Source organism: Emydura macquarii, unplaced genomic scaffold, assembly GCF_026122565.2.
Source record: "Emydura macquarii macquarii isolate MOO-44397 ecotype Brisbane River unplaced genomic scaffold, CSIRO-AGI_Emac_v2 contig_1348, whole genome shotgun sequence".
Lineage (NCBI taxonomy): Eukaryota > Metazoa > Chordata > Testudines > Chelidae > Emydura > Emydura macquarii.
The window spans coordinates 18,477,833-18,503,244 of record NW_027131485.1 but is presented as its reverse complement, the minus strand read 5'-3'; the positions used below and the strand labels follow the sequence as shown (position 1 = coordinate 18,503,244).

The 25,412-nt window shown below is 38.3% G+C and overlaps 1 protein-coding gene across 1 annotated transcript in view; it reads left to right on the top strand.

Moving 5' to 3' along the window:
* Positions 1 to 25,412, top strand: part of GRIN2A (glutamate ionotropic receptor NMDA type subunit 2A) — a 270,047-nt gene that overhangs the window by 160,339 nt on the left and 84,296 nt on the right. The window contains exon 4 of the mRNA XM_067551295.1: positions 3,904 to 4,018. Within this exon, the coding sequence (XP_067407396.1) occupies positions 3,904 to 4,018 (115 nt within the window). The remainder of the gene's footprint in view (positions 1 to 3,903; positions 4,019 to 25,412) is intronic.

The following is a 25,412-nucleotide window of genomic DNA, read 5'->3' as shown; positions in this document are numbered from 1 at the left end:
CAAAAAGAGCTAGTGAGATTCTTGGATATATAAACGAGAGTAGAGAGTAAGGAGGTGATTTTACCTCTGTGTACAGCATTGGTGAGACCAACACTGGAATGCTGCACACAGTTCTGGTGTCATCATTTAAAAAGAAGGTTGAAAAATTGGCGCGTGAGCAGAAAAGAGCCATAAAAATGATTTCAGGGTTGGAGAAAATTCCTTATGGCGCAAGACTTAAAAAACTCCTTTTGTTTAGCTTATCAAAAAGAAGATTGATAGGTCATATGAATTATTGTATAAAAACCTTCCTGGGGAGATAATCCTGGTACTGAAGGGCTCTTTACTCTAGCAGGGAAGACACAGCAAGAGCCAGTGGCTGGGGCTGAAACCAGACAATTCAAATTAGAAAGCAGGCACAAATTTTTAACCATTGGAATAAACTACCAGGGGAAGTGGTGGATTCTGTCCAATTTTTGATGTTATCAGACCAAGGCTGGATGCCTTTTTGGAAGTTATGCTGTAGCCAAACACAGGTTATTGGGCACAATACAGTGGTAACTGTGTGAAACTTAAATGGCCTGTGAGGCAGTCAGGCAGGGAGTCAGATTGGATGATCTAATGGTCCTTTCTGGCTTTAAAGTCTATGAATAATCAATTCCTCTGTGAAAAGCATAGTAGTGATGAGCTGGGATCCTAGAAATCTGTTTGCTGTGGAAAAATGTGGAATTTGCGTTTTAACAAAGAATTTTTAGTTTTCACATTTTGTGAAAAAATAAAAACATGTTAACTATTAACTAAATTTTACTGAAAGTACCAGTCTCGCATATTCAATGCATGCAACCTCCCCCTCTTGTGGTTGATTTTTGAATGAGTGTTACATTTACATACCTAAACATACTCCAATAAACTGCTTCCAGAGTGTAGAAGTTACTCAACAGTGTACAGAAATTCATGTTTTAATACATCTCAAATTTCACTTCAGCTTCCAACCATGAGTAATTAAAGTTATGAATAGAGTCCAAAAACTTTAAATATCACCTCGAAAGACCGTGTCACAGAGTTTGGCCAGGATAAATTTCACATGGATGGTAATGTGCTGTTCTGTGCTGTATGCAGCAAGGCTGTAGATTACCTTCTAAGCCAAACAATTGTAGAACACATGGAAAGCGCTAAATGTAAACTGAATGAAAAGAAACAAAAACAAGAGGCTGAAACAGCAGGGCAATCGACAACAGTAAAGAGACAGTGCACTGTGACTGGATTATTCCAGCATTTTATAGCTGTAACTATATCAATAAGACATTGTGCTCAACTGATACTTATATATATTGTGGCTAGGGAAACTAACATTCAGTGTTTTGTTTTAATTGTCAAAAAATGTGGATTTTTAGGGGCTCTTTTATCAGAGAATTTTGGGTTTTTTTAAATTGTGGAAAACTAGGATCCCTGATCATAAGAATATTCCATATAATACAAGCTTTCAGCAAATGTTACTGAGGTGAGACTAACGTACCACTGTGAAAGTAGTGTTCTTTAGAGAAAGACTTGCAGGTTGAGGCAAGATGGCGAAGTACAAGCCTGCATACAAAATGAAATTTGCTGTCCCAGTAATTCTTTATATTCACTTTGCTATAACTGAAGATATTTGATTTTGAATAATCAATCTCTTAAGGCATCTGCTCTTCCTAATTCTCACATTTGCATATATTTGTTTTTATGTGTAAATATTACTTCAGTTTGTGTCCAGTGGAAAGGATCATGTCATAAGTTTAGTCTCCTGACATTCCTGCAGCATTGAGCAGAGGGGAAGATAGTATTTGCAATATGCAATTTAACAACAAAAATTATGCTGAATTAGCCAAGAAAAAATGAAAAATATGTGAAAGCTAAATGAATTCTAGTTTACTTAGTTCTGTTGGAAAGTCTCCCTTAGTTTTAAATTTCCTTTTACTGCTAAAGAAAACTACATATTTGGTCTCAGAACTGGCATATTGGTAGTAATCTGTAAGGATTCAGTTTCCTTCAGAGAGGGCAAATGTCCTTCACTTTGATGGGCAGGGGGGTGGGGGCGGAAGTAGCCCTGAAAATGGAGGTGATCGGACAGGAAATAACATTTGAACAAAGACAGATCACTGTCATTGGGTAAAAGGAGAATGTCTGCAGGAACCTTTTCATCTTTAGTCTCACCAATGGGTCTCTGGCCCAAGGATCTTAAGTCTAAGTTAGACACAACACAGTCAGTGAAGGATGACATTAAACAGAAGAGAGTAAGTGGGAGGAGAGGGGTTACCATAGTGAAAGACTTTGTGACAGACTTACTGTTACCCATTTTGATGGTTCCTTGTTGGTGGGAGCAGGGATTTGTTGTTTCAATTAATATACTGAAAAGTAAGGCGAGTCAAGACAGAAGGCAAAGTGGTGAGCAATAGAAGTCTAACCAAAGGAAGCTTGTTAGGCAGGCTGAGAACAAATAAGGTTGCATGGTAGCAGAGCAAGCAGATATCAGTTCCAGAGGCTTCAAGATAATGTTATTAATGAGGAAGCTGAGGCAGTGGAAATAGCCCATTCAAGGTACTGGCACGTAAAAGGAATGGAGATGCAGCTGAAGGACTAGGAGGAAGGAAGGTCTTTAAACGGGATGTGGTAGTCTGCTTGCTTGTAGAGGGAAGAGTTGAGAATGAAGGAGAGGGAGAGGATACTGGAAAGAGAAAATAGGAGGTGGGGTAAGTTATAGTTATCTGCCCAGGCCTAATGTTAAAGCTCCACCCAGACCCGAACCTGATCCAAGCATAGCTGACTTTGAACCCAACCTGAGAGTGTTGAGTCCTTTTTCAGATTCAACACTCCTCCCAGAATCTGTATCAGTGCCACTGCTGCCTTGTCCTGGGGGCTCATCCTGGCGAGGGCTTTCTGTTCCTTGTGCCTGCAGTCCATCTCTGATCATCTCCTGCCTGTGGGGTTATGGTGTCAATGGCTGCATGCCCCATTCCTGCCAGCCACCACCACCTCACTATGACTTAGGACACCCGCTCTGCAGCGCACACAGCACAACAACGGGGCGGTGGCCAGCAGGAGCAGGGCACGAAGCCGCTGGTGGAAGTGAACAGAGCCGACCCAATCCAAGCCCAAGACTTGATCTGACCCAACCTCAACCCCATCGGGTTCAGGTCAGGTTGCAAGGCTGTAGTAAGGTATAATATTAAGTTGCGTTAAAAAGTTTGTTACCATGATCTCATATTCCAGCTAGCATATAGCATAAAGGTGGCAAGGCACTTCTCTATAGTATTCTTCTTTTTGTTGCTGTAATTAGAGATAAAATGGGTGTCTCACATTTTTTGCATATTTCATTGTAAGCAGTATCAGTATAGATGGAGCATATAGTTCCTCTTCAGTAACAGGTTTCCTTAAACCACAATGAAGTTACAGCTAAGGATTCAAAATATAGATGTATGAGCCAGTGTTAAATGTAGAATCAAATTAACAGATTGTTTCTTGGCCTAAACAACATCTAATAACAAAGCTGCACAAACTTCTTTGTATTACGTTGAACTGGACTGTTTTAATCTACACTCCTACTGTGTAGTAAGAGGACACATCAAAATTCACAGATCATTTTATTCCTCACCTACTTCCAAGCAAATCATGATAAATTGATGGAAAGCAAATCCAATAACTAGGGGGGAAATAACAAAGTCTATCTCTGAAGTACAAGTCATGTGTACATAATACTTTGCTTTCTTTTCTCTTCAAGGAATGCCCCAAAGCCCCCAGCTCCTCAATGCTGCAGACCTAAGATTTTCACAGCAGTAATGGGATTTAATGCACGTATGTCATCAGTATTGTTCTGATGATTGAATTAGCTTGCTCATTAACTGTTGGACAGCTCATTCATTTTTCATTGACATTTTTTTTTCCTACTAGGTTTATGATGAATGTGACTTGGGAAGGTAAAGATTTGTCCTTCACAGAAGATGGCTACCAGGCACACCCACGGCTGGTGGTGATGGTGCTAAACAAGGACCGGGAGTGGGAGAAGGTGAGCATTTGTCTATATGTTAATGTACTGAACAGCATAAAGAGAGAATTTCAGTGCAGTTCCCTCTCCCATGAAACACTTCTTAATTCCTAGTTTGTTGATGTGAATACACAGCTATTCTGACTGTAAGTGTAGGCAATGCCCCAAAGTAGATTGGGGACATGGTATGTGTTTAATTTCAACAGAATATATATTCCATGTACACAGCCTAATTTATCCAGTTCCAGATGTGCATGGTACTTCCTGAAGGTATGGGAAGGATGATTTTGTGGCTTGAATACGAAACTGGGAGTCCGGTCTTATGGGTTCTACTCCTGGTTTTGTTCTGGATATCTTGAGTGACCTTAAGTAGGTCACTTATGCATTGGTTTTCCCTTTTGTAAAAGAGGGATAACAATACTTGCCTAATAGGAACACTGAATCTTAATTCATTAGGGTTTTTAAGTCATTGAATGTAACGCTTCTGTAAGTGCACAGTATTTTCATGTTGGATATTAGAGCTGGCTGATGGATGACCATTCCATTTCTGAGATTTTGAACAACAACTTCTGAGGTTTTGCAATTTGTTCTTGTTTTGCATTGGAATGATGACAAAACCTTTCACACATTTTTGAGAAATACAATTGTCTCAAAACATAAACATCTGATTATTTTTGGATCAAAAAGGTCAGATTTTCAAGTCAGTGGTGTCTGTCTGTCTGTCTGGTCAGAAGTGACTAGAGAAGCCACCAAGGACCTCAGAAACCTTCCTGTCAAAAACTTGTCAAAATCAGTACATCTCTGCAAAACATTTGAGTTTTGATGAAACAGCGTATTTAAACAAAAATATATTTTGTCTAAAATGTTTCAGCCAGCTCTAATAATGGGGTTGGTACAACTATAGCCTGATGGTACTCCTGTTTAATGAAGAACTAGTCGCTGAAAGCCCGTGTTCAGTCTCCCTCATACAATCAATTAAATTACTGCATGCAAATTAGTTCTAAAGTCAGGGCAGTGATCTGAATTACCTCTATTATTGCTGTGGTCTTGGACTCTTGGCATGGCATAGACACATGCCTTGCAGTTGCTCAGGTGTAATTTGCAACGTCAAAATGGCTGAGAACTTAAAAATTGGACAGTAGCAGACCGCGAAACCCAGTGATGATTCAACTTGGTGCTATTCTAAAGAAAGAGAGCTCTTAACCATGCTTGTAGCTGTTCCTATTATTTCACAATCACTCAACAGACATTTTATGCTTCAGAATGACAGAGTGACACTCCTGAAATCTTATCATATAGATAACACCCATGGCAATTGATAGGATGTAAATATTTTTAAAGTGGCGTTTAGTGTTTAAAATTTAGCATCTAGGGCCAAATTCTTCTATCATATATCCACCATCTACTTCCATTAACATTAGAAATGGGTCCTTATTGTATAATAATATTGCATGTTTTAGTTTTCTACCCATATAAGATGCTATTTCACAAACACTTTTTCAGTCCAGGCCTCTTTATTTTCTCATATCCTAACTGACTTTTTAAATTCTATCCTATAAAATAGGCCCCAGTGATACTTGTTTCCCAGCATTCAAAACCTTAACATATCTTAAACAACCTAAAAGTGGGGCATTAAAATTCCCTATGTTCAGTTCAGATAAGAAAATAGTCTTTTGTGACCTACATTGGCAAATATACTCCATTATGATGATCTGCTCTCTCTATGTGGGCAGTATTACCATTGATATAGATGACATGAATCTGTGAGTTGTCATCACTACTAGTTCTATATGCATTGGGAAAGCAGAATATTGGTCAAGATATGCCATGTGGATCAGAGGAGATTATTTGTAGGCTGCTCTACAATTTCTTCCGAGTTCACTGATTAAATGGAGCTCACACTTGAGGAGTGAGTGAGCTCCAAAGAGCTTGCCCCACAACCTTTCCTAAATTTGGATGGGTTTGAAAATCCAAACACAATCCAGAAACCCCTCAGCATTTTTATTAATTTGAATAATTTCATGTTTAAAAAGTATTTTGAATGATAATTAAAATGTCATGTCCTGATTCTCCTCCTCCCAAAAATAATAATAATAATAATAATCTGCCTGGGAGTAAAGTTTTATAAATGGTCAATATTTGTTGCAAAATATTTTTTATTAAAACACATAGTGTTAAATTCCTTTTGAGAATTAATCTCAATCCTTTCAAAGTCTGGCTGGAGGTTCTGAATCTTGACTGCATCTAGAATGCCTTTAATTATACTGAAGGCTAAGCTCCTATTGGTGCACAAGTGATACACAACTCTCCTTAGAGTTTATGCCATAAACCTGCATGCCCAAGAAACATATTCCACGGAACAAAATGCACTGTAGCTAGTAAGTAATGCTGGTTACTTTATGATATATGCTCACATGCTTTATGATACATGCACATACATGCTTTATGATCACAATGCATTGATCAGGAACATAAATAAACATACTGTGAGACTGATCCTGCAAATCTTCACTCTTGCAGTATTCCCATTGAAAGGGCATGTACTGAGGGCCAGATTCTGTCAACCTTATGCACACACTTGAAAAGAATGGGACTATTAATCAAGTAAGGAACTATTCATTATGCATTCCAATGCCATAACCTGGAACTGGGAAAACACTTGCTGTCTCAGGGTCTAGGAAAAATATGCAGAGACATGACCTCTGTATTTTAAATTCTTAATGCTTGATCCTGCACTACTTGGGAAACCAAAGCTCCTGTTGTAATCCATGAAGTCCCATGACATCCAAGTGTAGGGAACACACATAATGTAGGATTGGAGCTCCAGTTTGCCAGACTATTATGCCCTAAAATAAATGTTGCTGAATCATTTTCCGAGCTGAATTTGTACAATCAAGAAAGAGTTACTCAATAAACGTGATAGCTAAGGTTAACATTTTGTCATAGATATTTTTAGTAAAAGTCAGGGACGGATCACGGGCAATAAACAAAAATTCACGGACCTGTGACCTGTCCCTGACTTTTACTAAAAATAATGGTGACAAAATGGGCTGACTGGAATGATGAGAGCCTGAGCCCCTCTGGAGCAGAAGGCTCAGTACCTGCTGCTGCTTCAGCTGACAGCTCTTGGACCCCCTGCTTACCCGCGGCTCAGAGCTGCAGAGCTGTGGGTGGGAGCTCCGGGTCTGCAGGGCCTCCTCCCCCGAATTGTGGGATCAGTTGCTCAGAGCTGCAAGGAGCCCCGCAGTGGCTGGGGATCTGCAGGGGCCCCCTGCTCCCTGCAGCAGCGGCAAGCTATGGGGTCCATCCATGGCAGCTTGAATGAGAATTCTTAGTCTGTCAAGACTAAATTAATCCTGTCCACAGGAGAGTAGTGTGGTGAATTTCAGCTTGGAGGCATGGAAAGGTGTGAGCCTAACAGTTTTTGCAAATCTTTTGATCATCTCTGCTGTACCTACTGCAACCATAAACCCTCTTTGGCAGTCTGGGAGCAGACACTGCATGCAAATATGATTCCCCTTGGTCTTTAAAAAAAAAAAAAAAAAAAGGGGGGGGGGGAGGGTAGGCGGGGAGAAATCAGTGACCATCAGGCTGGGAACCGGGTGGAGATGGGGGAGGTAGCCAAGCATTTTGCTGGTGCCTCCTTGTGGAAGATATCCAGTGGATGTCCTCTGGATGGAAGGGATATGGCTATGAGATAAATTGGATTGGATCAGAAAAGAATTGGAAGGAAAGAACCCCTTATGGGGACTGAGTAAGGGGGGGTTGTACATCTTGTCAGCGGGAAGCTGACCCCTGTCCGTTTCCTTGTCTTCTTAAAGGAGCTGAGGAAAGGGACTTGGGGCTCCTATGTCTGGATCGGCGGGGAGCTGACTTCCTCTTCCTGCACAGTGCAATTTGTTGCTCGTTATTCCCCGATATTATAAGTGAATAAAGTTGAGGCCTAACTAAACCACATCTATGGCCACCTGTTTTTCTTCTGGAATGGACAGACAATGCACCATGTGTTTTCTAGGTTTCCCTTCATGTACCATACACCTCAGTTGCTTCCTTCACTAGCAGGAACAAACTGAGTGTGGACCATTAGATCTGTACAAAGCCATTCACGTTCCTCTAATGTTTCCCCTTTTCTTGCTCTATTAGGATTTTGACAGATAACCTGACTCCTACGTTATTAGACCTAAAGCCTACATCTTCCTTTTGTTGGCTTGCTGATGGGCACAATTTTACTTCAATTTATAGTGTTTTAATAGGTTGTATCACAGATCTTTTTCAGTGGGATTTTATACGTTTTATTCTTAGCTCTTTAAAAAAAAAAAAATCAAATCCTAGTATCTAATTATATGGGATACTCATGTAAAATACTGATAATACAACAGTTCACTAGTCCTTGTAGTATAACTAAAGTACATACAAATTTCAGTGTGTAGTTACTGTATAATATGAGTAATGAAGAGTAATTGCTTCTGTTTAATGTGAAGGGCTTTTATCTAGTTTTCTCCTGAAGGTACAAGATTTAATATGAAAATTCTGATTCAGTTTCCCTTTGCTCATAGTATAATAATCTGTTTTTATTTGATTATAACTTCCATAAAATGTCTTTTTTGGGTCTAAAAATACCCATGCTTGGTGTTAGCTGCAAGGTTGAAATATGCAGAAAATCCATTCAGCCGTAGCTGAGTTGTTACAAGCTGAAAAAGGATACATGTTCTCACGATTTAAAAAAAACACAACACTTTCCCCGTACAAATAACGCAGACATATAAACTTTGAAATTTAAACTTAGTGTATAAATAGTGTTAGTTGGGACATGGGGGGGAAGTGGAAGGTCCATAAAAAAGTTTGAACGAATAATAGTTATGAGACTGAAAATCACTTTTGGTAATGTTCAGTAAGCGTCCAGCAAGATGCTATGATAGATGCTAAAGAAGCTTCACAAGTATGTATTCTCCTTGCCATTCTTGCTGGGCATGGGAACTGTTGTCCTCAGGCAATTTACATGAAGGAGTGTGTAATGTGTGTGTGTTTCATTGAAACAGTCTTCCTGGATAGAATTGCAACAGTAAGCAACACCACCCCATCTCTAATACAGTGTGATGTACTGTTGCTCTGTTAAACTAGCCTTGCAGAAAATGCTCAATAGCTAAACAGTAGCATCTGCATCCCCATTATGTTCAGTTCACTTCAATGAGGTATCACCCATTCCCACTCTATTGACCTCATTGAGATGTGAACTTCAAAGACTTTCGGGGCCATTTAAATACAAACATTTTAAGCATGGGTAAATGTATCCTCTGTTTTTTAAAAGCCAAGGACATTAAATGCAGAGAACATACCAATCTAATGTTAAAGTATAGTAAAAATAAATAAAAAAATAGCAAATGCAAAATTAAATTCCTAGAGAAAAATTAATTCAGCTACTTTGCATATCCTATACTAAACTTTGCTTTGCATATATTTTATGGTGAACATTTAATAGCATAAACAGGAACATATTACATTTTATGTGCGTAATATACTCTTATTTAAGGTTAGCACAGGATAAAAATATTTTTTGTTCTTTACTACTACTTTGTGATATGTAAAGACAAATACATAGCCTGCTTTGTCAAAAAAAAAATTTCCCTGCTTGCTATTTTACCTTTATAAAATTAGCAATGTTGTCCTCAAATCCTTCTCTTTCTGTTATAGATTGCAATTGAAATGTGTTCCAAAAGGGAATGTGCCTGTCTGAACTGTAATGGGAGCAGATGTAGCTATTCATCTCAGTCTGTCATATTTTTGTTACATAAGGACTATGAATAATAGTCTTGTAATTTAGCAGGCATATTATATACTGAATTATACTAATGCAAATTATTGCAGTGATGCTTTTGTGTTGGTTTGCGGCCCTGTCATACTGCATTTTGTTGTATAGTATCCACTCTTCCACGTATAATCTTTGTCAGATATTTATTTTTAATATACTGTTCCTTTGTTTACTTATGTTCTATTGTCCTGAAAAGATATAAGTACCATAAATATAATCTGATAGTTCATAGTACCTCACATAGGTCGCAGAAACCTTTGAATGGGATCCTATTGTTTAAAAAATGCTTTATTCCCTCCACAACATCAAACTATCCATTTCAATGATAATACTGACTTTCTACAAGTTGCACCTTGGCATCAGTGATTATTCCTCTCAGAATTTGTTTGGTGTATGTGGCATATGTTTTTCTTTATTTTCAATGCAATTATTCCAGTCTGCAGCAAGGATAATATTACTTGTGACAGTGCTTTGATTTATCTATTTTCTGTAACATACAGTAATGAGATATTCTCTGTGTTGTTTTATAGAGTTTTTAGTTGTTTTTGTCTAAATATGTTATGCAGAAAGATAAGCAATTTATCATCACCTACATTAACCATTACCAGTTGCAGTCCACAGAAAAATGTACATATACAAAAGATGTTATCAGAAAATATTTCTTCTAGTCAATTCACTGGATACTCTGTTAAAGACTGAATGAGATGAGGGTCTTATAACTAGTATTACTATCTGACATCAAACAAGCTCCTGCATTCTCAGCCGTGTTGTGTATTTTTTCCTGTATCCTGGAGAGATTAAACCAAAACCAAAGGAAAACTTCCCAAATCCAGGTGAAGATGCAAGACATGGCTGAAAGACTGGAGGAGTTTGCAAGAAGTATATTTGTATGTGAGCCTACAAACGTATACTGTGTGCATGTATTACGGAAGCATTGGTCGCAGTTTCATAGTTAACACTGTGTTGAGTTTTATACTTAAAACAAAGATTCAAAACTTTTGTATACAAAAGTGTGTGTGTGTGTGTTTAGATTTATGGCACTTTTTGCCATCATTCTTCATAAATTAAACTTTAATCTTCAGGGGCTGAAAAGTATTTTTGACCACAGAGAATTCCATAAAGAATTGCCCTTTTTCGAAATGTCTGCCATCTCCCATTGCTCTCAATCAGGGAAAATTCCTATGAGGGAAAAATCTGTTAAAACGAGAAAAACTTGCACCTGCTGTGCTTTTAAAAAAAAAACCCAACAAAAAACAAAACAGAAAAACCCTGCTAAATCTAATCTGAGATAACAAAATACCTTTTATAATCAGATGATTATTTAATGATGTCACTAGAGTTATGGTTGCTTGGATGCATTAACTGCATTTTCCTACCAAATCCAAATGTTTGGATTTCCTTTAAGGTTAGCTTTATTTCTGAATTTATAAAGTGTCTATAATGTTTGTTTTGGGAAAATACAGCATCCCTGTACTGTGTATTACCCTAAATTACATATATATACTCAATTCCATGTTAATGCAGTGACTAGCTATACACACATATGGTCCCAATCAGTATAATGTCTGCCCCCAGTAATCTTACTCTCACTTGTAATTTCTCTGTTGACTTTAATTGGATTCTTAGCAATCTTTAAACAAGCAGAAAGCTCTCTTTCCAGACACACACTTCTATGCCCTTTGTTCTCTAATCAAACAATTCTCCTTTCTATAGATCTATATGGTGCTGACAGTAACTACGTGTAGCTAATTGGATTTAGGGATGGAGCATAAATCAAATTTTTCAGACCTATCTCTGAACTATTCAGGAGCTCCATCTTCCAGGTAACATAAGGCAGAGTTCCAAATGGTCATTCTCTAGTGCATTTACTGCTCAATTAAGAGGATGTCACTCTAAAAAATGACATTACCACAATGGGAAAAGAGATTATAAAAGGAATATTAGAGAAAAAATTCTTGATTTTCCCCATGTTGAACACTAGCCCAGAGGTGCTTGGGTTGTGAGACTCCCTTAGCACCACCTGGAACACATGAGATTTTGATTACTTGTGGCCCTTACATTGGGAACTGGAAATATAATTGGCCAATGAAAAGAAAAGAGACTCAATGGGAATAGTTTATTTTTTAAAGCAATGTATTATTGAAATAAAGATGACTGGAGAAGTGAAAGTATTTTTGTTTGCTGGCACAGCAGGTTTACTTTAGCTGGGACTGCTTGGGACTTTATACACACCTTTGTCTCCTCATTTATAGTGCCTTCAATGTCTCCCTTAGTGGCTTCTCCTTCCACTTTCTGCTCACTGGGAATATCTACACTGGGTATTTCCTCGGTCTGATTCTGTTCAATATCTTTGTAATTGATTTAGATAATGGCAAAGAGAATACACTTGTAAAGATTGTGGATTATACCAAGCTGGGATGGGTTTCAAGTGCTTTGTATTATAGGATTAAAATTCAAAGTGATCTGGACAAATGGTCTGAAGTAAAAAGGATGAAATTCAGTAAAGACAAATGCAAAGTACTCCACTTAGAAAGGAACAATCCGTTGCACACGTACAAAATGGGTACAGAGTCAACTGTGTAACACTGTTGCAAAAACAAACATTCTGGGATGTATCAGCAGGAGTGTTGTAAGCAAGACACAAGAAGTAATGCTTCCACACTGCTCTGCATGGATAAGACCTTCACTGGAGTGTTGTGTCCAGTTCCGGGCACCAGGCTTCAGGAAAGATGTGGACAAAGTGGAGAAAATCCAGAGGAGAGCAACAAAAATTATCAAAGTTCTAGAAAACCTGATGTACGAGGAAAAAATGAGAGAATTAATTTTTCCAAGTCTGGAGAAGAGAAGACTGAGGTGGGGACACACCTTTTCAAGTACGTAAAAGGTTGTTACAAGGAGGAGGGTGAAAAACTGTTTTTGTTAACCTCTGAGGCTAGGACAAGAAGCAATGGGTTTAAATTGCAGCAAAGGTGGTTTAGGTTGGATATTATTAGGAAAAACTTCCTAAGTGTCAGGATAATTAAGCATGGGAACAAATTGCGTAGGGAGGCTGTGGAATCTCCGTCATTGGAGGTTTTTAAAGAACAGGTCAGGCAAACACCTGTCAGGAATGGTCTAGTTATTACTTACTCCTGCTTTGAGTACACTGGAATGGAGTATGATCTATTAAGGTCCCTTCCAGTCCGACACATCTATGATTTTCTGATAACTTCACTTTCCCTGTTAATTGTGTAGCCTACATTGTAACTTTTTGCGGGCAGGAACCTTGTTGTCTTATGTCTGAGGCACTCTGTGCACCTGCTATCTAAGTAACTGCTATCTAAGTAACAAATGTTAATTTTATATCCCTGGCATTTACCATCAGGTTTATTAACTGAACAGGAGCACTCACATTTTTTGAGTCTGCCCAGGCTTCCAATTCATACTGGGCATACTCCGGCACAGGCCTTCTTGTAGTAACACCATGGCAATTCATTTGCATCGTCACCGAATGGGAAAAGAGGATTTGGCTTATTTGTTATTACAGACATTTGTATTACATTAGTGCCTAGAGGCCCACAGCCCAAGACTGGGAGCTTGCTGTGCAAGTCACAGCACAAACACATGAGACAATCTCTGTCCTGACGAGCTTACAGTCTAAATAGACAAGACAAACAAAGCATGAGAGGAGACAGAGAGAGACGAAGTGATGTACCGAAAATCATCTGGCAGGTCAGTAGCAGAGCCAGGGACAGAACTTAGGTCTCCTGACTCTCAGTGCCAGCCCCTGTCTTATTGACTGACATCATTGCCTCTGTAAACAAAACGTTCATTGAAAATAATGTAAAGTTTACAAGCTGTGGGTTGTCTAGAAAAGACATTTGATTTATGCACGGTTACAAAAGACAGATAATGATTTTAAGTCAACTTTACTTGCAATTAATTCATTGTTAGTTTAGTTGTGTCTTCTGTTAAAATCCTGACAGTGCTTTTAATCTGCTCTCTAATTTAACAAAGGAGGAAGAGAAGCAGACACACAGTAAGACACACAGTAAGCCCACAATCAGTAATAATCTGTATACCACATACTGCAGATTTTTGTTCATTCTAACCTGCTGCTGTTAAATCTTGTCACCTGCATTGTGATGCTCCAACACCACTTTGGTTTGATACATGTCATCTTTCATAACCTTCATTAGGAGCACTGAAGAGTGATCATATTAGATCTTCTATTCCAGTGGGGGTAAAATAAGCAAATGCAGCACCAAACCCTGTAGTTCTTATTCAGTCTTCACTCATGCCAGAATAAGGAACTGAGTAAGGATTGCAGGATTTAACGCATATACGCTAATTATTACACTGCTGAATGTTAGGATTAATTCATTATAGTAATAACTCTCAGCGCATAACCATTCATCTTCAAAGCATTGTAATAATGTGAATTCATGCACATTTTTTTAGTAGTATCTCCCCTTATATGGGGTCTTATCACTTCTGTTCAATGTATATATGAATTTATCAGGTGGGATGGTAAGGAGATGTGAGATATGGTGCCTTTAGCATGCTTGTTAGAAAATGGATAATTTTCAATGGTTATTGAAATGGTTAGAAAATGGCTAACTAAAGAAAATGCCATGCACTTCCTGGATATAACCAGAAAGGACATGTCACCAGCAGTGAGTGCATCAGAAAGTGCAAATTGCATCCAACTACATTATAGGTGGACTTAAAGGGATTAAATTTTTATTGGTAACTATAAGTAACTGTCAATTTCATGACACACATTTTGACGAAAAATATTTCCATCAATGATAATCAACATTTACATACAGGCAAAATAAGAAAAATGCTGCTTTGAGAACTTTTTAGAGTTCGATTTAGGGATATTTCTTTGTATATTTTGACATGTGTTTCTGGTAATTTATGTTTTAACAGTTATAAAACTTTAACTTTTTTAATCTCTCTCTCTGTCATTAAGTAAGTGTCTATCTCCCATTATTTCCCACAACCATGAAAATGTTGGATAAAAATAAAAAAAGCTTAAACCCCATAATTTTGTATAACTGTTAACATTTAAACCAATAAAAATAAAGGCTTAAAATAAACATTGATGTTATTATTGAAATTATAAAATAATAAAAATAGAATTCTGCCAAGCCTAATTATAGCCTTTATACCTTACAAATTACATTCCATTACAGCACAGCTTTCTGAACAAACCTTTAGAATAGACTTGTGCAAACTGTTCCATAGATTCCCATACCTTCCTTCCCACACATATCTGTAATGAATGCTTTACTTGTTCTGCATTGTATTATCATTGTGCAGTTGCTGACAAGAGGCAATGGGCATTTTAGGGTTGTAAAATGTCCCATTCACTTGTAACGTTTCACTCTTCTCTGTTATACAAGCTCCCTCTTTTTTGCTTACATGTTTCAAACTCATCAGGACCTGATGTAGTTGTCTATACTCTTCAATTTTAAATTCTAATTATGTGTATTGTGATGCCACCAAGATCCTTAGGGAAACAAAATAAATAGCAGGACTGCAACTTAACAATCTGTTTATGGCAACAAATAGCAATGCCTGCTATTTCTGATTAGTACTTCCATCTATGTGTTTGACAATATTTTGTATATCCTACATCTTGGCAGTCATTATGGCTCATTCATTCCCAGCAGGATGTACAGAGGCAGAGAACGAACGGTACTGAACCTACAGATTTGTATTAAGGCTTCAGAATGTTGGATCTTATATTGGAATACCTTTTTCTATTCCTTTTAAGAATTAGTGGTGAGAATTTTCCTCTTGATGGTGATAACCAAAAATGTCTATGATTTCCTTATTAGTAAATGATATCAAAAGCTTACTGACAGCTGAAGTGCTACTTGTTAGACAGGCTCAGACCCACTGGGTCCTCACATATCTCAGTTGTCTATTGTGCTTGGAGGCCAGCATGGTTAAGAGTGAATGGCCAAAGCTGAAATAGCTGGGGTGGAGAATGGATAAAAGAGAGAGCTATAGAGCAGTTGAGAGTGAAGAATACAGAAAGTCTAAGACTAAAGTCACGTGTCGTGAACCAGAGATACACGAAGAACAATTCAGCTGGACTCCTTCCTGTAGTGCACAGTCTGATTAGTAGAGACAATCCCCTCTTGTTCCTGTAATTGATCAGAGTGATGAAGAGATTGAACTAAACCAAAGTCCAGGAGCTGAGCTGCACAGCTTCCTCCTCTTCCTGTAATGAATTGAATCAAAGCCTTGTTGCAGTGCTTCTTACTGTAGGACCAAATTTCTGTTGTGATGTTTTGTGCTTCTGAATCCAATCTGTGCATCCCAGGTCTACTCTAATGTCAAATTTGTCATTCGACAAATGCCTCTGCAATAGGTTGGCTCTAGGCTCACCTTCAGGGGCTTTTGATTGTAAACCTATGTGTTCCTGCCACATGGAATGTGTTTTCCTGGCAAGGAAGTAAATCCTGTCACAATTCAGCAGAAATCCAGGCTGCGAGAAGCACAGGCAGACCAGCCTAGGACAGCCAACCACAAATCCTCTCACGCTGTTCGAAAGAGAAATGAGGCTGAAACTATTGTCAGGCCCTAATCTCTCCTGGCCTCAAATGTGGAAAGGGGAGTGAAAAATGTCCCTGCTAGCCCCTCGCTTCTCCCTCTGTGGCCTTGAGAGGAGATAGTCTCTGAAAGTGGTAGACTAGAAACATCCCACATGCTTTGCTCTCCTTGTCTGTTGAGTGAGGAATAAAAGAACCCTTTATTAGGCACGAGGGAGAAGCATTGAAGGATTAGAGGCAATCTGGCAGAGGAAGCAGCACCAGCATATACGTTTGTGTTCATGAGGCTTGATTCTAGAATTCCTTCTTAGCGGGTGTTACAGCAGATCGCCTCCATTGCATTTCAGATTGCTGAGAATGCAGCATCTGATTTACTCGTTGGTTAGGAGTTATGTGTGCGAAATTATTCAATCACATTTTCTTTCCTACAATTGCTCCCTTTCATATGTTAAAAAAGGGCCATTTTAAAACCAACTTCTAAAGAAATCTCCAGCAAAATCATATATCACCCTCGGAACTGAGCCCAAAGTACTACACTGATATTTATGCTTAAGCTTATAAAATGCAAAACTGAGTGTATCTTGATATTTTATCATACAATACAAAACCCTTATTCATCCACCAATACTGATTAGTATTTTGCATTGTATAATGTCCTGATAGATTTTATATCTTCACTGTGCAGTTTATTATATAGAGCCCTTCTCCTGGTTAGATGTTTAACTCAGATAATTCTTGGAGCATATTTTCTTTCAATTTAAATTCTAATAGTGCTCATTAGAGTGCTGGAATTGGTCTGTGCACAGAGAGAATCCTTTATAGCACCTTAGTGATTTGTTTTCTTCCTAAAAGGTCCTTTTGCAAATGTATGCTAATCAAGAACAACCATCCTATAACAAATACACTGGTAATACATGTCCTTTCCCATGTTTTAGGTTGATAGCTCAAATGCGTATTTTCATCAGAATATGTTGTGTTTGCATACAAACTGCACTCTATAAAATGTCAGATTTCCCACTGCATTGAAATAGTTCTAGTTAAGCTACATTTTAAACCAGCAGAACATGTTTCTTGACCCAATATTTTTCCAGAGGTCCTTGATGGAAGACTACTACCAATCAGTTCCCAGTGTACACCTGTCTCCCTCAAGCACTGCACTCCTACTGCTAAACTATTGAAAAGCTTTTAAGTTAATTCATTAATGGCAGAGAGAGATCATCCCATGCTTTTGAGGTTCTACATCCAAATGTATACATAGCAAATGTAGTTTAGCTTTTAGATAATATAAATTAAAATAATGAAATGCTGCATCAGAATATGCAGTCAGTGTTGTGTATCTTTGTCAGTGATACCCATATATACCAACTGAATGGGGGGAGGGTCGGGGGCGGGGTGCGGAGCGGAGTTTGTTTAAAAGACTAACCCAATCCAGCTCAATAGTAGATTTTAAGACTTGATTGGAAGGTGAAGTTTCAGACTCGTTTTAAATCAGTGGGTTTCATATAGTTAAAATCAGGCATAATCAGACATTGAGAATGGTTGTACAAAAAATCAAGTCTGTGTGTTATCATCACATTGAATTGCAAATCATTAGATGCAATTGCATACAAATTGCCCAACGTTGGCAAAATATTTCCTTATATAGTAAATGCTCAACTGTTTAGTTATCTACTACTCAAGAAGTGTTTGTTCAATGTTTGTAAAGTACTGAACTCTCTCAGATGAAACATTTTAAGTACAAAGGGTTATCAATAATAATAATTAATCTGTGCTTAGTATGTCAGTCCAACACAATGAGCTTTCCCCAATAAAAGTTTAAAATTAGTCAAAGATATGGCTTAAAATATGAACACTGTTTTTTCTCAATGGGATGATTCTCTCAAAACAGTTACAATGTTCTTATTTGAATCCAAATTAGAGCACATTATTCATCTCTATAATAAAACAAACAGTGGTCTCTGAACAAAGATGCTTTTCTACATTTTCATATATACTTTGAGAGAGGTTTTTCAAACAAGAAAAGGCCCTGGCACCAGACCTTGAAAACATCTTTTGCAAATTTCAGCTAAAGTGGAATGCATCCAAGCTGGGGAGCGCTAGCTACTTTGTAGAAGATAAGATCCAATACAAACTCAACCTTAACACCAAACTCACAATGACTACTCATGGTTCACAACATATTCAGTTTTCAAATATAATTGTAGTGGGTAAAATTTTATAAGCATCCAAGTGATTTCGGAGTCTAAGTTTCATTGAAAGTCCCAATGGGATTTAAGCGCTTTTGAAAAATGTATCCAGTGTGTCTTGCTTGTTATACCTAACCCCATAGTTGCTATCAATAAGGTTAATATGATTAAATGTTTATGCTAAAGTCCAAATTAAATTGGCTTAATCACATTCATTAGGATAATCCATCAGTTCCTGTTACCAACTCTGCCAAGCCTTGGGTAATATAGTAGAAGCAGCAGCAGAGTTGTAATTTAATTACTGGGCATTTATTTCTGTTTCTGAAGTCTGAAACCTTCTGAGCCTGTATCAAAACAGCAAAAATCTTGTCAGTTTCAGGAGATTTCTATTTTTTTAAAGCCTGCTAATGGACAGAACCAGAGTCTGCATTGCCAGACCTATTACTATTACCTATTACTGCTTGCAGCCTTAAAAGATTAATCGGCAAGCCACTGAAAATAAAACTTATTGTCAGCTATTTGGACCAAAATGAGAGCTCTTCCATTGTGCAAATTCAAACCTATCTTTGCAATAACCTTTAGAGAAGGGATAAAATTAAAGACATATTCATCAAGGGCCAAAGTCTTGTCTCTTTAAAGTCAATGGCAAAATTCTCATGGGAAAGTTTTACTTTACAGGATTTGGACTGAAAAAAGGAGACATTCTTAAAATGATTTAGTGCATTATTAAAACAATGGTATTTCATGTCCTGTAATGTTATTGCTGCATGTACCAATCTATTCTTAAAAGGCTTCCAATATTTTCCCAAAATCTCTGGTTTCATCTTCACATTAGTTCGTGCATGAAAATGTTAGGAACAAAACTCAAAACCCCCCATTAAACTCTCTTTTTGGTTTTGACTACAAACTTGGCAGTTTTGAATGAGTTTCCATGGAAGATTTGTTTTGAGCACACTCAAAGTACAACTGGATACAAATGCACAAGAATCAAATATGAAGTAAGTATTTTCTTATGAATCCTGGACAAAGAGAAACTGGAGTTCTACACAATTTTACTGATTATTAGAATGGTAACTAATTGTGCCATTGTATTCTAAATTACAGGATTACTAGCATTCCTAAACTGCCTGCAGTATTTTCCTGCAATTTACTGACTACACCAGGTCTTTTTTTATCAGTTCTGTGAAAAAAAATCCGGTAAAATAATATGTATACTAGATATAACACTGAATTGTGAGTATAATCATTTAGTTGTGATTAAGTGTCACTAGACTGACCTTTCCCAAAAATCCCAATTGTAACAGTCTATATTTAATTATTGACATTTCCCTTATGCAATAAGATAACCAAAATGATTAGCTAATACCTTTCTGGACACAATTCTGTTGAACTAGAAGCTATTGAAAGAATGATTGTCTTGGTTATAAACTGAGTTGGGTGTAACCTACAAAGTCAAGATTTGGATATTTTAAAATATCAGGCTATGTGGTCTAGTGCATAGTTTCTCAACCTGGGATACACGTACCCCTGGGGTACGCGAGACATGGGCAAGGGGTATCTGGGGAAAAACAGAGTGGAGGGGAGGTGGGTGGCAGCTGCCAACTTCTGGGGAAGCCGGACAGCAGCAGCCCACTTCCTGCCCAGTCACAGCTCCCAGTTGGGAGGTGGGTGGTAGCCGCCAGCTTCTGGGGGAAGCGGGCAGCAGCCCCCCGCTTCTCACCTGGTCACAGCTTCCAGCTGGGAGATGGGCAGCAGCCCTCTGCTTCCTGCCGGGTCCCAGCTCCCAGGTTGGAGCCCGGTAGCAGCGTCCTGCGTCTCATGAGCTGGGCTCGCAGCTGGGTGGCAGCCACCCACGCCCTGGCTCCGAGCCAAGGGACAGCCTCCAGTGTCCCAGCTTGAAGACGGGCAGCAGCCACCTGTCCACATCCCTTGTTCCCAGCCAGTGCAAAAGCCTCCTCTGCCTCAGCTTGGATTGGGTGGCAGTCGCCCACCTCCTGGGCTGGCAGCCAGGTGGCAGCCCCCCTCCCCTGCTCAAAGCCCAGTGCCCAGAAAACTTGTCAATTTCACTGCTCTAGCTGAACAGTGAAATTGACAACTTTGACAGCCCCAGATTTTACCAGTTACCCTCTTTTCCTGTCTCTCTCTCTCACCCCTTCCTCCTCTCAAATATATGTCAAAACATTTGGCGCAGCGCTTTATATTCCCCAGCATTGGCATGCTGCTCAAAGACTCCTAGATTTTGCCAACTTCCCCTCTAGTCCAGTTACATACCTGAGTTGTGCACCCCTGGTGTAAAGGTGGTACCCTACCCACACTACATCTGACATCTGTCATATCACGGCCTTGTATACTCAGCCCTTCTTCCAACATAGGGCTCACATTAGTCTGTAAATATAAAATCCCATGGAAAATTGGGTGTTGGGGTACTTATTAAAATTTTCAGAAGTTAGGGGTTACTTGCTACTTAAAAGGTTGAGAAACACTGGTCTAGTGGTATGAGCAAAATAATGAAAGCCAGGAACTCTCCAATTATAAGCCATCTGTGATGCTAACTAGTCCTAGTTTTGACTTTGCTAAATCACTTCTGGGAAAACACTTACATGCTTGAAGTTAAGTATATGCTTAAATTCTTTGCTGGATGTAGGAGCCTTAACTTCCCTGCCTCAGTCTGTAAAATGGGAATATTTATTTACTACAGAAGAATATGGTGAAGAATGAATGTTTGAAGATTTAAAATAGTATTTAAAATTCTCATGAGTACTATCATTCAGATTCTTATTAGCAATATTATAATTCAACTTAACATACAAAAATGCAAACCAAAAAAACTTGGTGTTAATTTTAATATAAAATCCTTCCTATATTTTAACTAAATACTTTAATTCTGTAAAAACTAAACAATATGCATGGCCAAATGAAAATAAATTAATTAAAAAAAAAAATGAATTTGAAATTGAGTTGTGAATGATTTACCTAAGTTTTTAAAGAAAACACACAATTTGTATTGTTCTGCGATCATACTGCTTAGAAATCGAAACATCAAATGAAGATGGAAGTTGTTCACTCATATGTCTAGCATCTGTGACAGAGCAAATCAAGCGTCTGTGCAAACCATTTCTTAATTAGAACTAGCAAAATCCAGTCCAAACATTCCTCAGACAAGAAGGGCAACCTGCAGGCATTTTCTAATTAACATCGCACATCATCTGCCATTCTCAAGTCACCAGCAAGATTTCTTCAGCACTTTTCTACCACTTCTCTCATCATTAGTTTGAAGTCTTTGCCTTCTGCTCTATTGTCCCCTCATGTTTCTCTACAGCATAGACTTACAGTGGCTCATTTCCCCAAATGACAGAGATGCAGCAGAATAATAGGAAGAAGCAGTGGCTTTGCAAACAAGAAGCCATTTAAAATTATGCAGAGTGCTGTCTCCTCACATAGTTACGTCTACTGATTTGACTGGGCAGGTGCTGCTCACTGCCATACTCATGAGTAGGTAAATGCAACAGAATCCCTGCCACATCATATTTCCATTTTCTTACTGGTTTGAATAGATAGGTGGTAGGGCACATATTGTCACTCTCCACAATTTGAAACTCTGATTATTTTTATTCAGTGTTTGCCCATTATTTAATTGAAGTATTAATCCTGTTGGAACTCTTCCAGTACCAGCTAGCAGAGTTCATAAAAAGGCTTCACCATGGACAAAAACATACATAATCTCTGTGTGCTAACACACACAAGCACGGACACTGTTGCAAATGGGATTACAGACTGTAACTGGGCAGACCATCCCTTTTTGAAATGCAGCTATATCATACAAAGCTACAACAGGATTATTTTCATGCACATTAAATTGTTTTTCTTCCAGTGGCCTGAATTCATGAAAATAATATGGATATAGGTTGTATTTTGTCAAATTTCAGTCTGGAACATTCAAAGTAGGATGCAGAAGTCAGGCTCCCAACTCCCATTGATTTAGAACTGGGCACCTACCTCTTTTAGGCTCATTTGAAAATTTTAGCCTTCGTGTATAAATGTCAGCCTTTCTTATACCTACTTTCAAAGTTCAACATTATTTATCTGAGTCCCTGTGCATCCCAGGAAGGCAGAAGCACATAAACTGAATAGAAATTAGGCTGGGATGTGTTTAAGTGCTGCCGTACCTGGGAACAGATGTAAGCACGTGGGCACGTGTGTTGCCTTAAATTATAAACTCTTTGAAGGTAAGCAATGTCTTTTATATCTTTGTATTTGTACAGCACTTGGCACAGTGGGCCCCTGGTGGGACCTCTGGACATGACTACAATAAAATTTAATAGTAGGTGGGTTGTGTGATTCTAAAAAATGTATGGCTTGAAAAGCTGGAAAAACAAATGTTTCTAAGAGCAGTATTAACTTCTACTGCACACTCTGACCCCCATCAGCAAAGTAACAGAATGACACGGCGGCACAGATCAGCCAATAATTCTGCTCATGTTGGGAATGGGTCTGGGAGCGGTGTGGGGGCCAGCACATTTACCTGTGACTGTCTGGAGATCTATGGGAAGCCTCTTGAATTTTCTGAAGATCCTCTTCATGCAGGATTTTCAGGCCAGGTGCTTGATTCTCCTCTCTCTTCCACTGGAGCCAGTCAGGAGGAGCTTCACTTAAGTCACTGGTGTAAAGCTAGGATGACAACAGGCCAGTTCGCCAAAAGAGGCATCCCAGTAGTTTCTTGTGGGACTGAATGTTGTGGGTTTTATATTGGACATCTGCAGTGTCTTTAGTTGGGGAAGCTGAATGTAAGATTGAATTTGTGTGATTCATACAAAACTGGTACTTCAGTAGCTATCAGACTGTGATCTTTATCCCTCAAATTGTCAGTTCTCAGTTCATATTGAAATTCAACCCTCATTGTTCCTTGAACTATTAGTTACATTTTTAAAGATGACAAAACAGCTATAGCATTTATTCTTTTAATGTCTAAAAATGTAGAAATGCCCCCAAACCCTACTTCGCTTTCCCGAATCTGGCCTGACAGATTGCACTATTAATTCCAACCTGGTTTTTAGAGAAACAAATATTTGCCAGATACATGATTGTTATAAATGGGTTTCACTAAATTATTCAGGGATTGGGGAAAAATTCCTAGGATGCATAGTAAGTGGCTTGATAGCTTATTTGTATTCTTTATCATCACAGGGCTCAGGTAAAACGTGCAATTAGATTTGCAGATACAAAGCAGTTAAATAGACTGAAGAGGGAATGCTATAAAAAGAGTCCACAAAAGTAATATGTAGAAATATTTGCTGTTTGGACAGCAGAAAGAGTTGAGCAGAGACAGATATTGAGCCTGATTTTAATCTCTATTGTTCCATTTTAAATCAGGGCTTAACCCCACTGAAGTCAATGAAGTGACATTGGTGTAAAACTAATGTAAGATTGATCAGGACTGGGGCCATTATTTTAAGAATCAGTGTAATTTAAAAAAATGGAATGAGGACAAATTTTTAAATCAAAATTTGAATTTAAAATTTGGTCCAAGTCTTCAGAAAGGCCAGAAATGATAGACTACATTATTTACTGTAAAGTCAGAGGATTTGCTTGCTTGTTAAGCTTTTAAGGTTATTGCACTTATAAGTAAAACAAGTTAGAATAAATTATTTGTAATGAGATGTAAAACATGCACAACTGGAATTCTTGTTTGCTAAATATGACATTGTCTGGTACATTTTTACAGGTCATAGAAAAAAGTGAAATGCTTAGTGCTTCACTTCAGTCAGCTCTAAACAATGATTTAATAATGACTCTGCACTTTTGAGAACAGTAAGAACATAAGAATGGCCATGCTGGATCAGACCAATGGTCCATCTAGCCCAGTACCCTGTCTCTGACAGTGACCAGTGCCAGATGCTTCAGAGGGAATGAACAGAACAGGACAATTTCCAGTGATCATCTGCCATTTTGTTGACCAGTCACTCAGTTTAGTGATATCCCTTTGTAACTCTTCACAGTCAACTTTGGACTTAACTATCTTGAGTAATTATGTATTGTCTGTAAATTTTACCACTACACTGTCCCCCTTTTTCCAGGTCATTTATGAATATGTTGAAAAGCGCAGGTCAAGTACAAGTTGAGGAACCCTGTTATTTATCTCTCTCCACTGTGAAAACTGACCATTTGTTCCTACTCTTGTTTCCTATCTTTTAACCAGTTACTGATCCATGAGAGGGCCTTCCCTCTTATCCCTGTCTGCTTACTTTACTTAAGAGCCTGTTGTCAGGGACCCTTTCAAAGGCTTTCTGAAAGTCCAAATACACTATATCCACTGGGTCATGCTTGTCTGCATGCCTGTTGACTCCTTCAAAAAATTCTAATAGATTAATGAGGCATGATTTCCCTTTTTAAAAGCTGTTGACTCTTCCTCAATGTTATTGTGTTCATCCATGTGTCTGATAATTCTGTTTTTTACTACAGTTTCATCCAATTTGCCTGGTACTGAAGACTTACTGGTTTGTAATTGTCAGGATTGTGGCTCTGTAGCCTTTGTAAAAAATAAGCATTATGTTAGCAGTCATCTGATACAGAAACTAATTTAAGAGCTAGGTTACATATGAGAATTAGTAATGCTGCAATTTCATTTTAGTTTCTTCAGAACGCTTGGGTGAATGCCATCTCGTCCTGGTGACTTATTTCTGTTTGATTTATCAGTTTGTTCCAAAACTGCCTCTTCTGTTACCTCAATCAGTTGACAGTTCCCTTGTCACCTAAAAAAAATGTTTCAGATGGGGGATCTCCCTCACATTGTCTGCAGTAAAGACCGATGCAAAGAATTCAGTTAGCTTTTCTGCAATGGCCTTATCTTCCTTGAATGCTCCTTTAGCACCTCA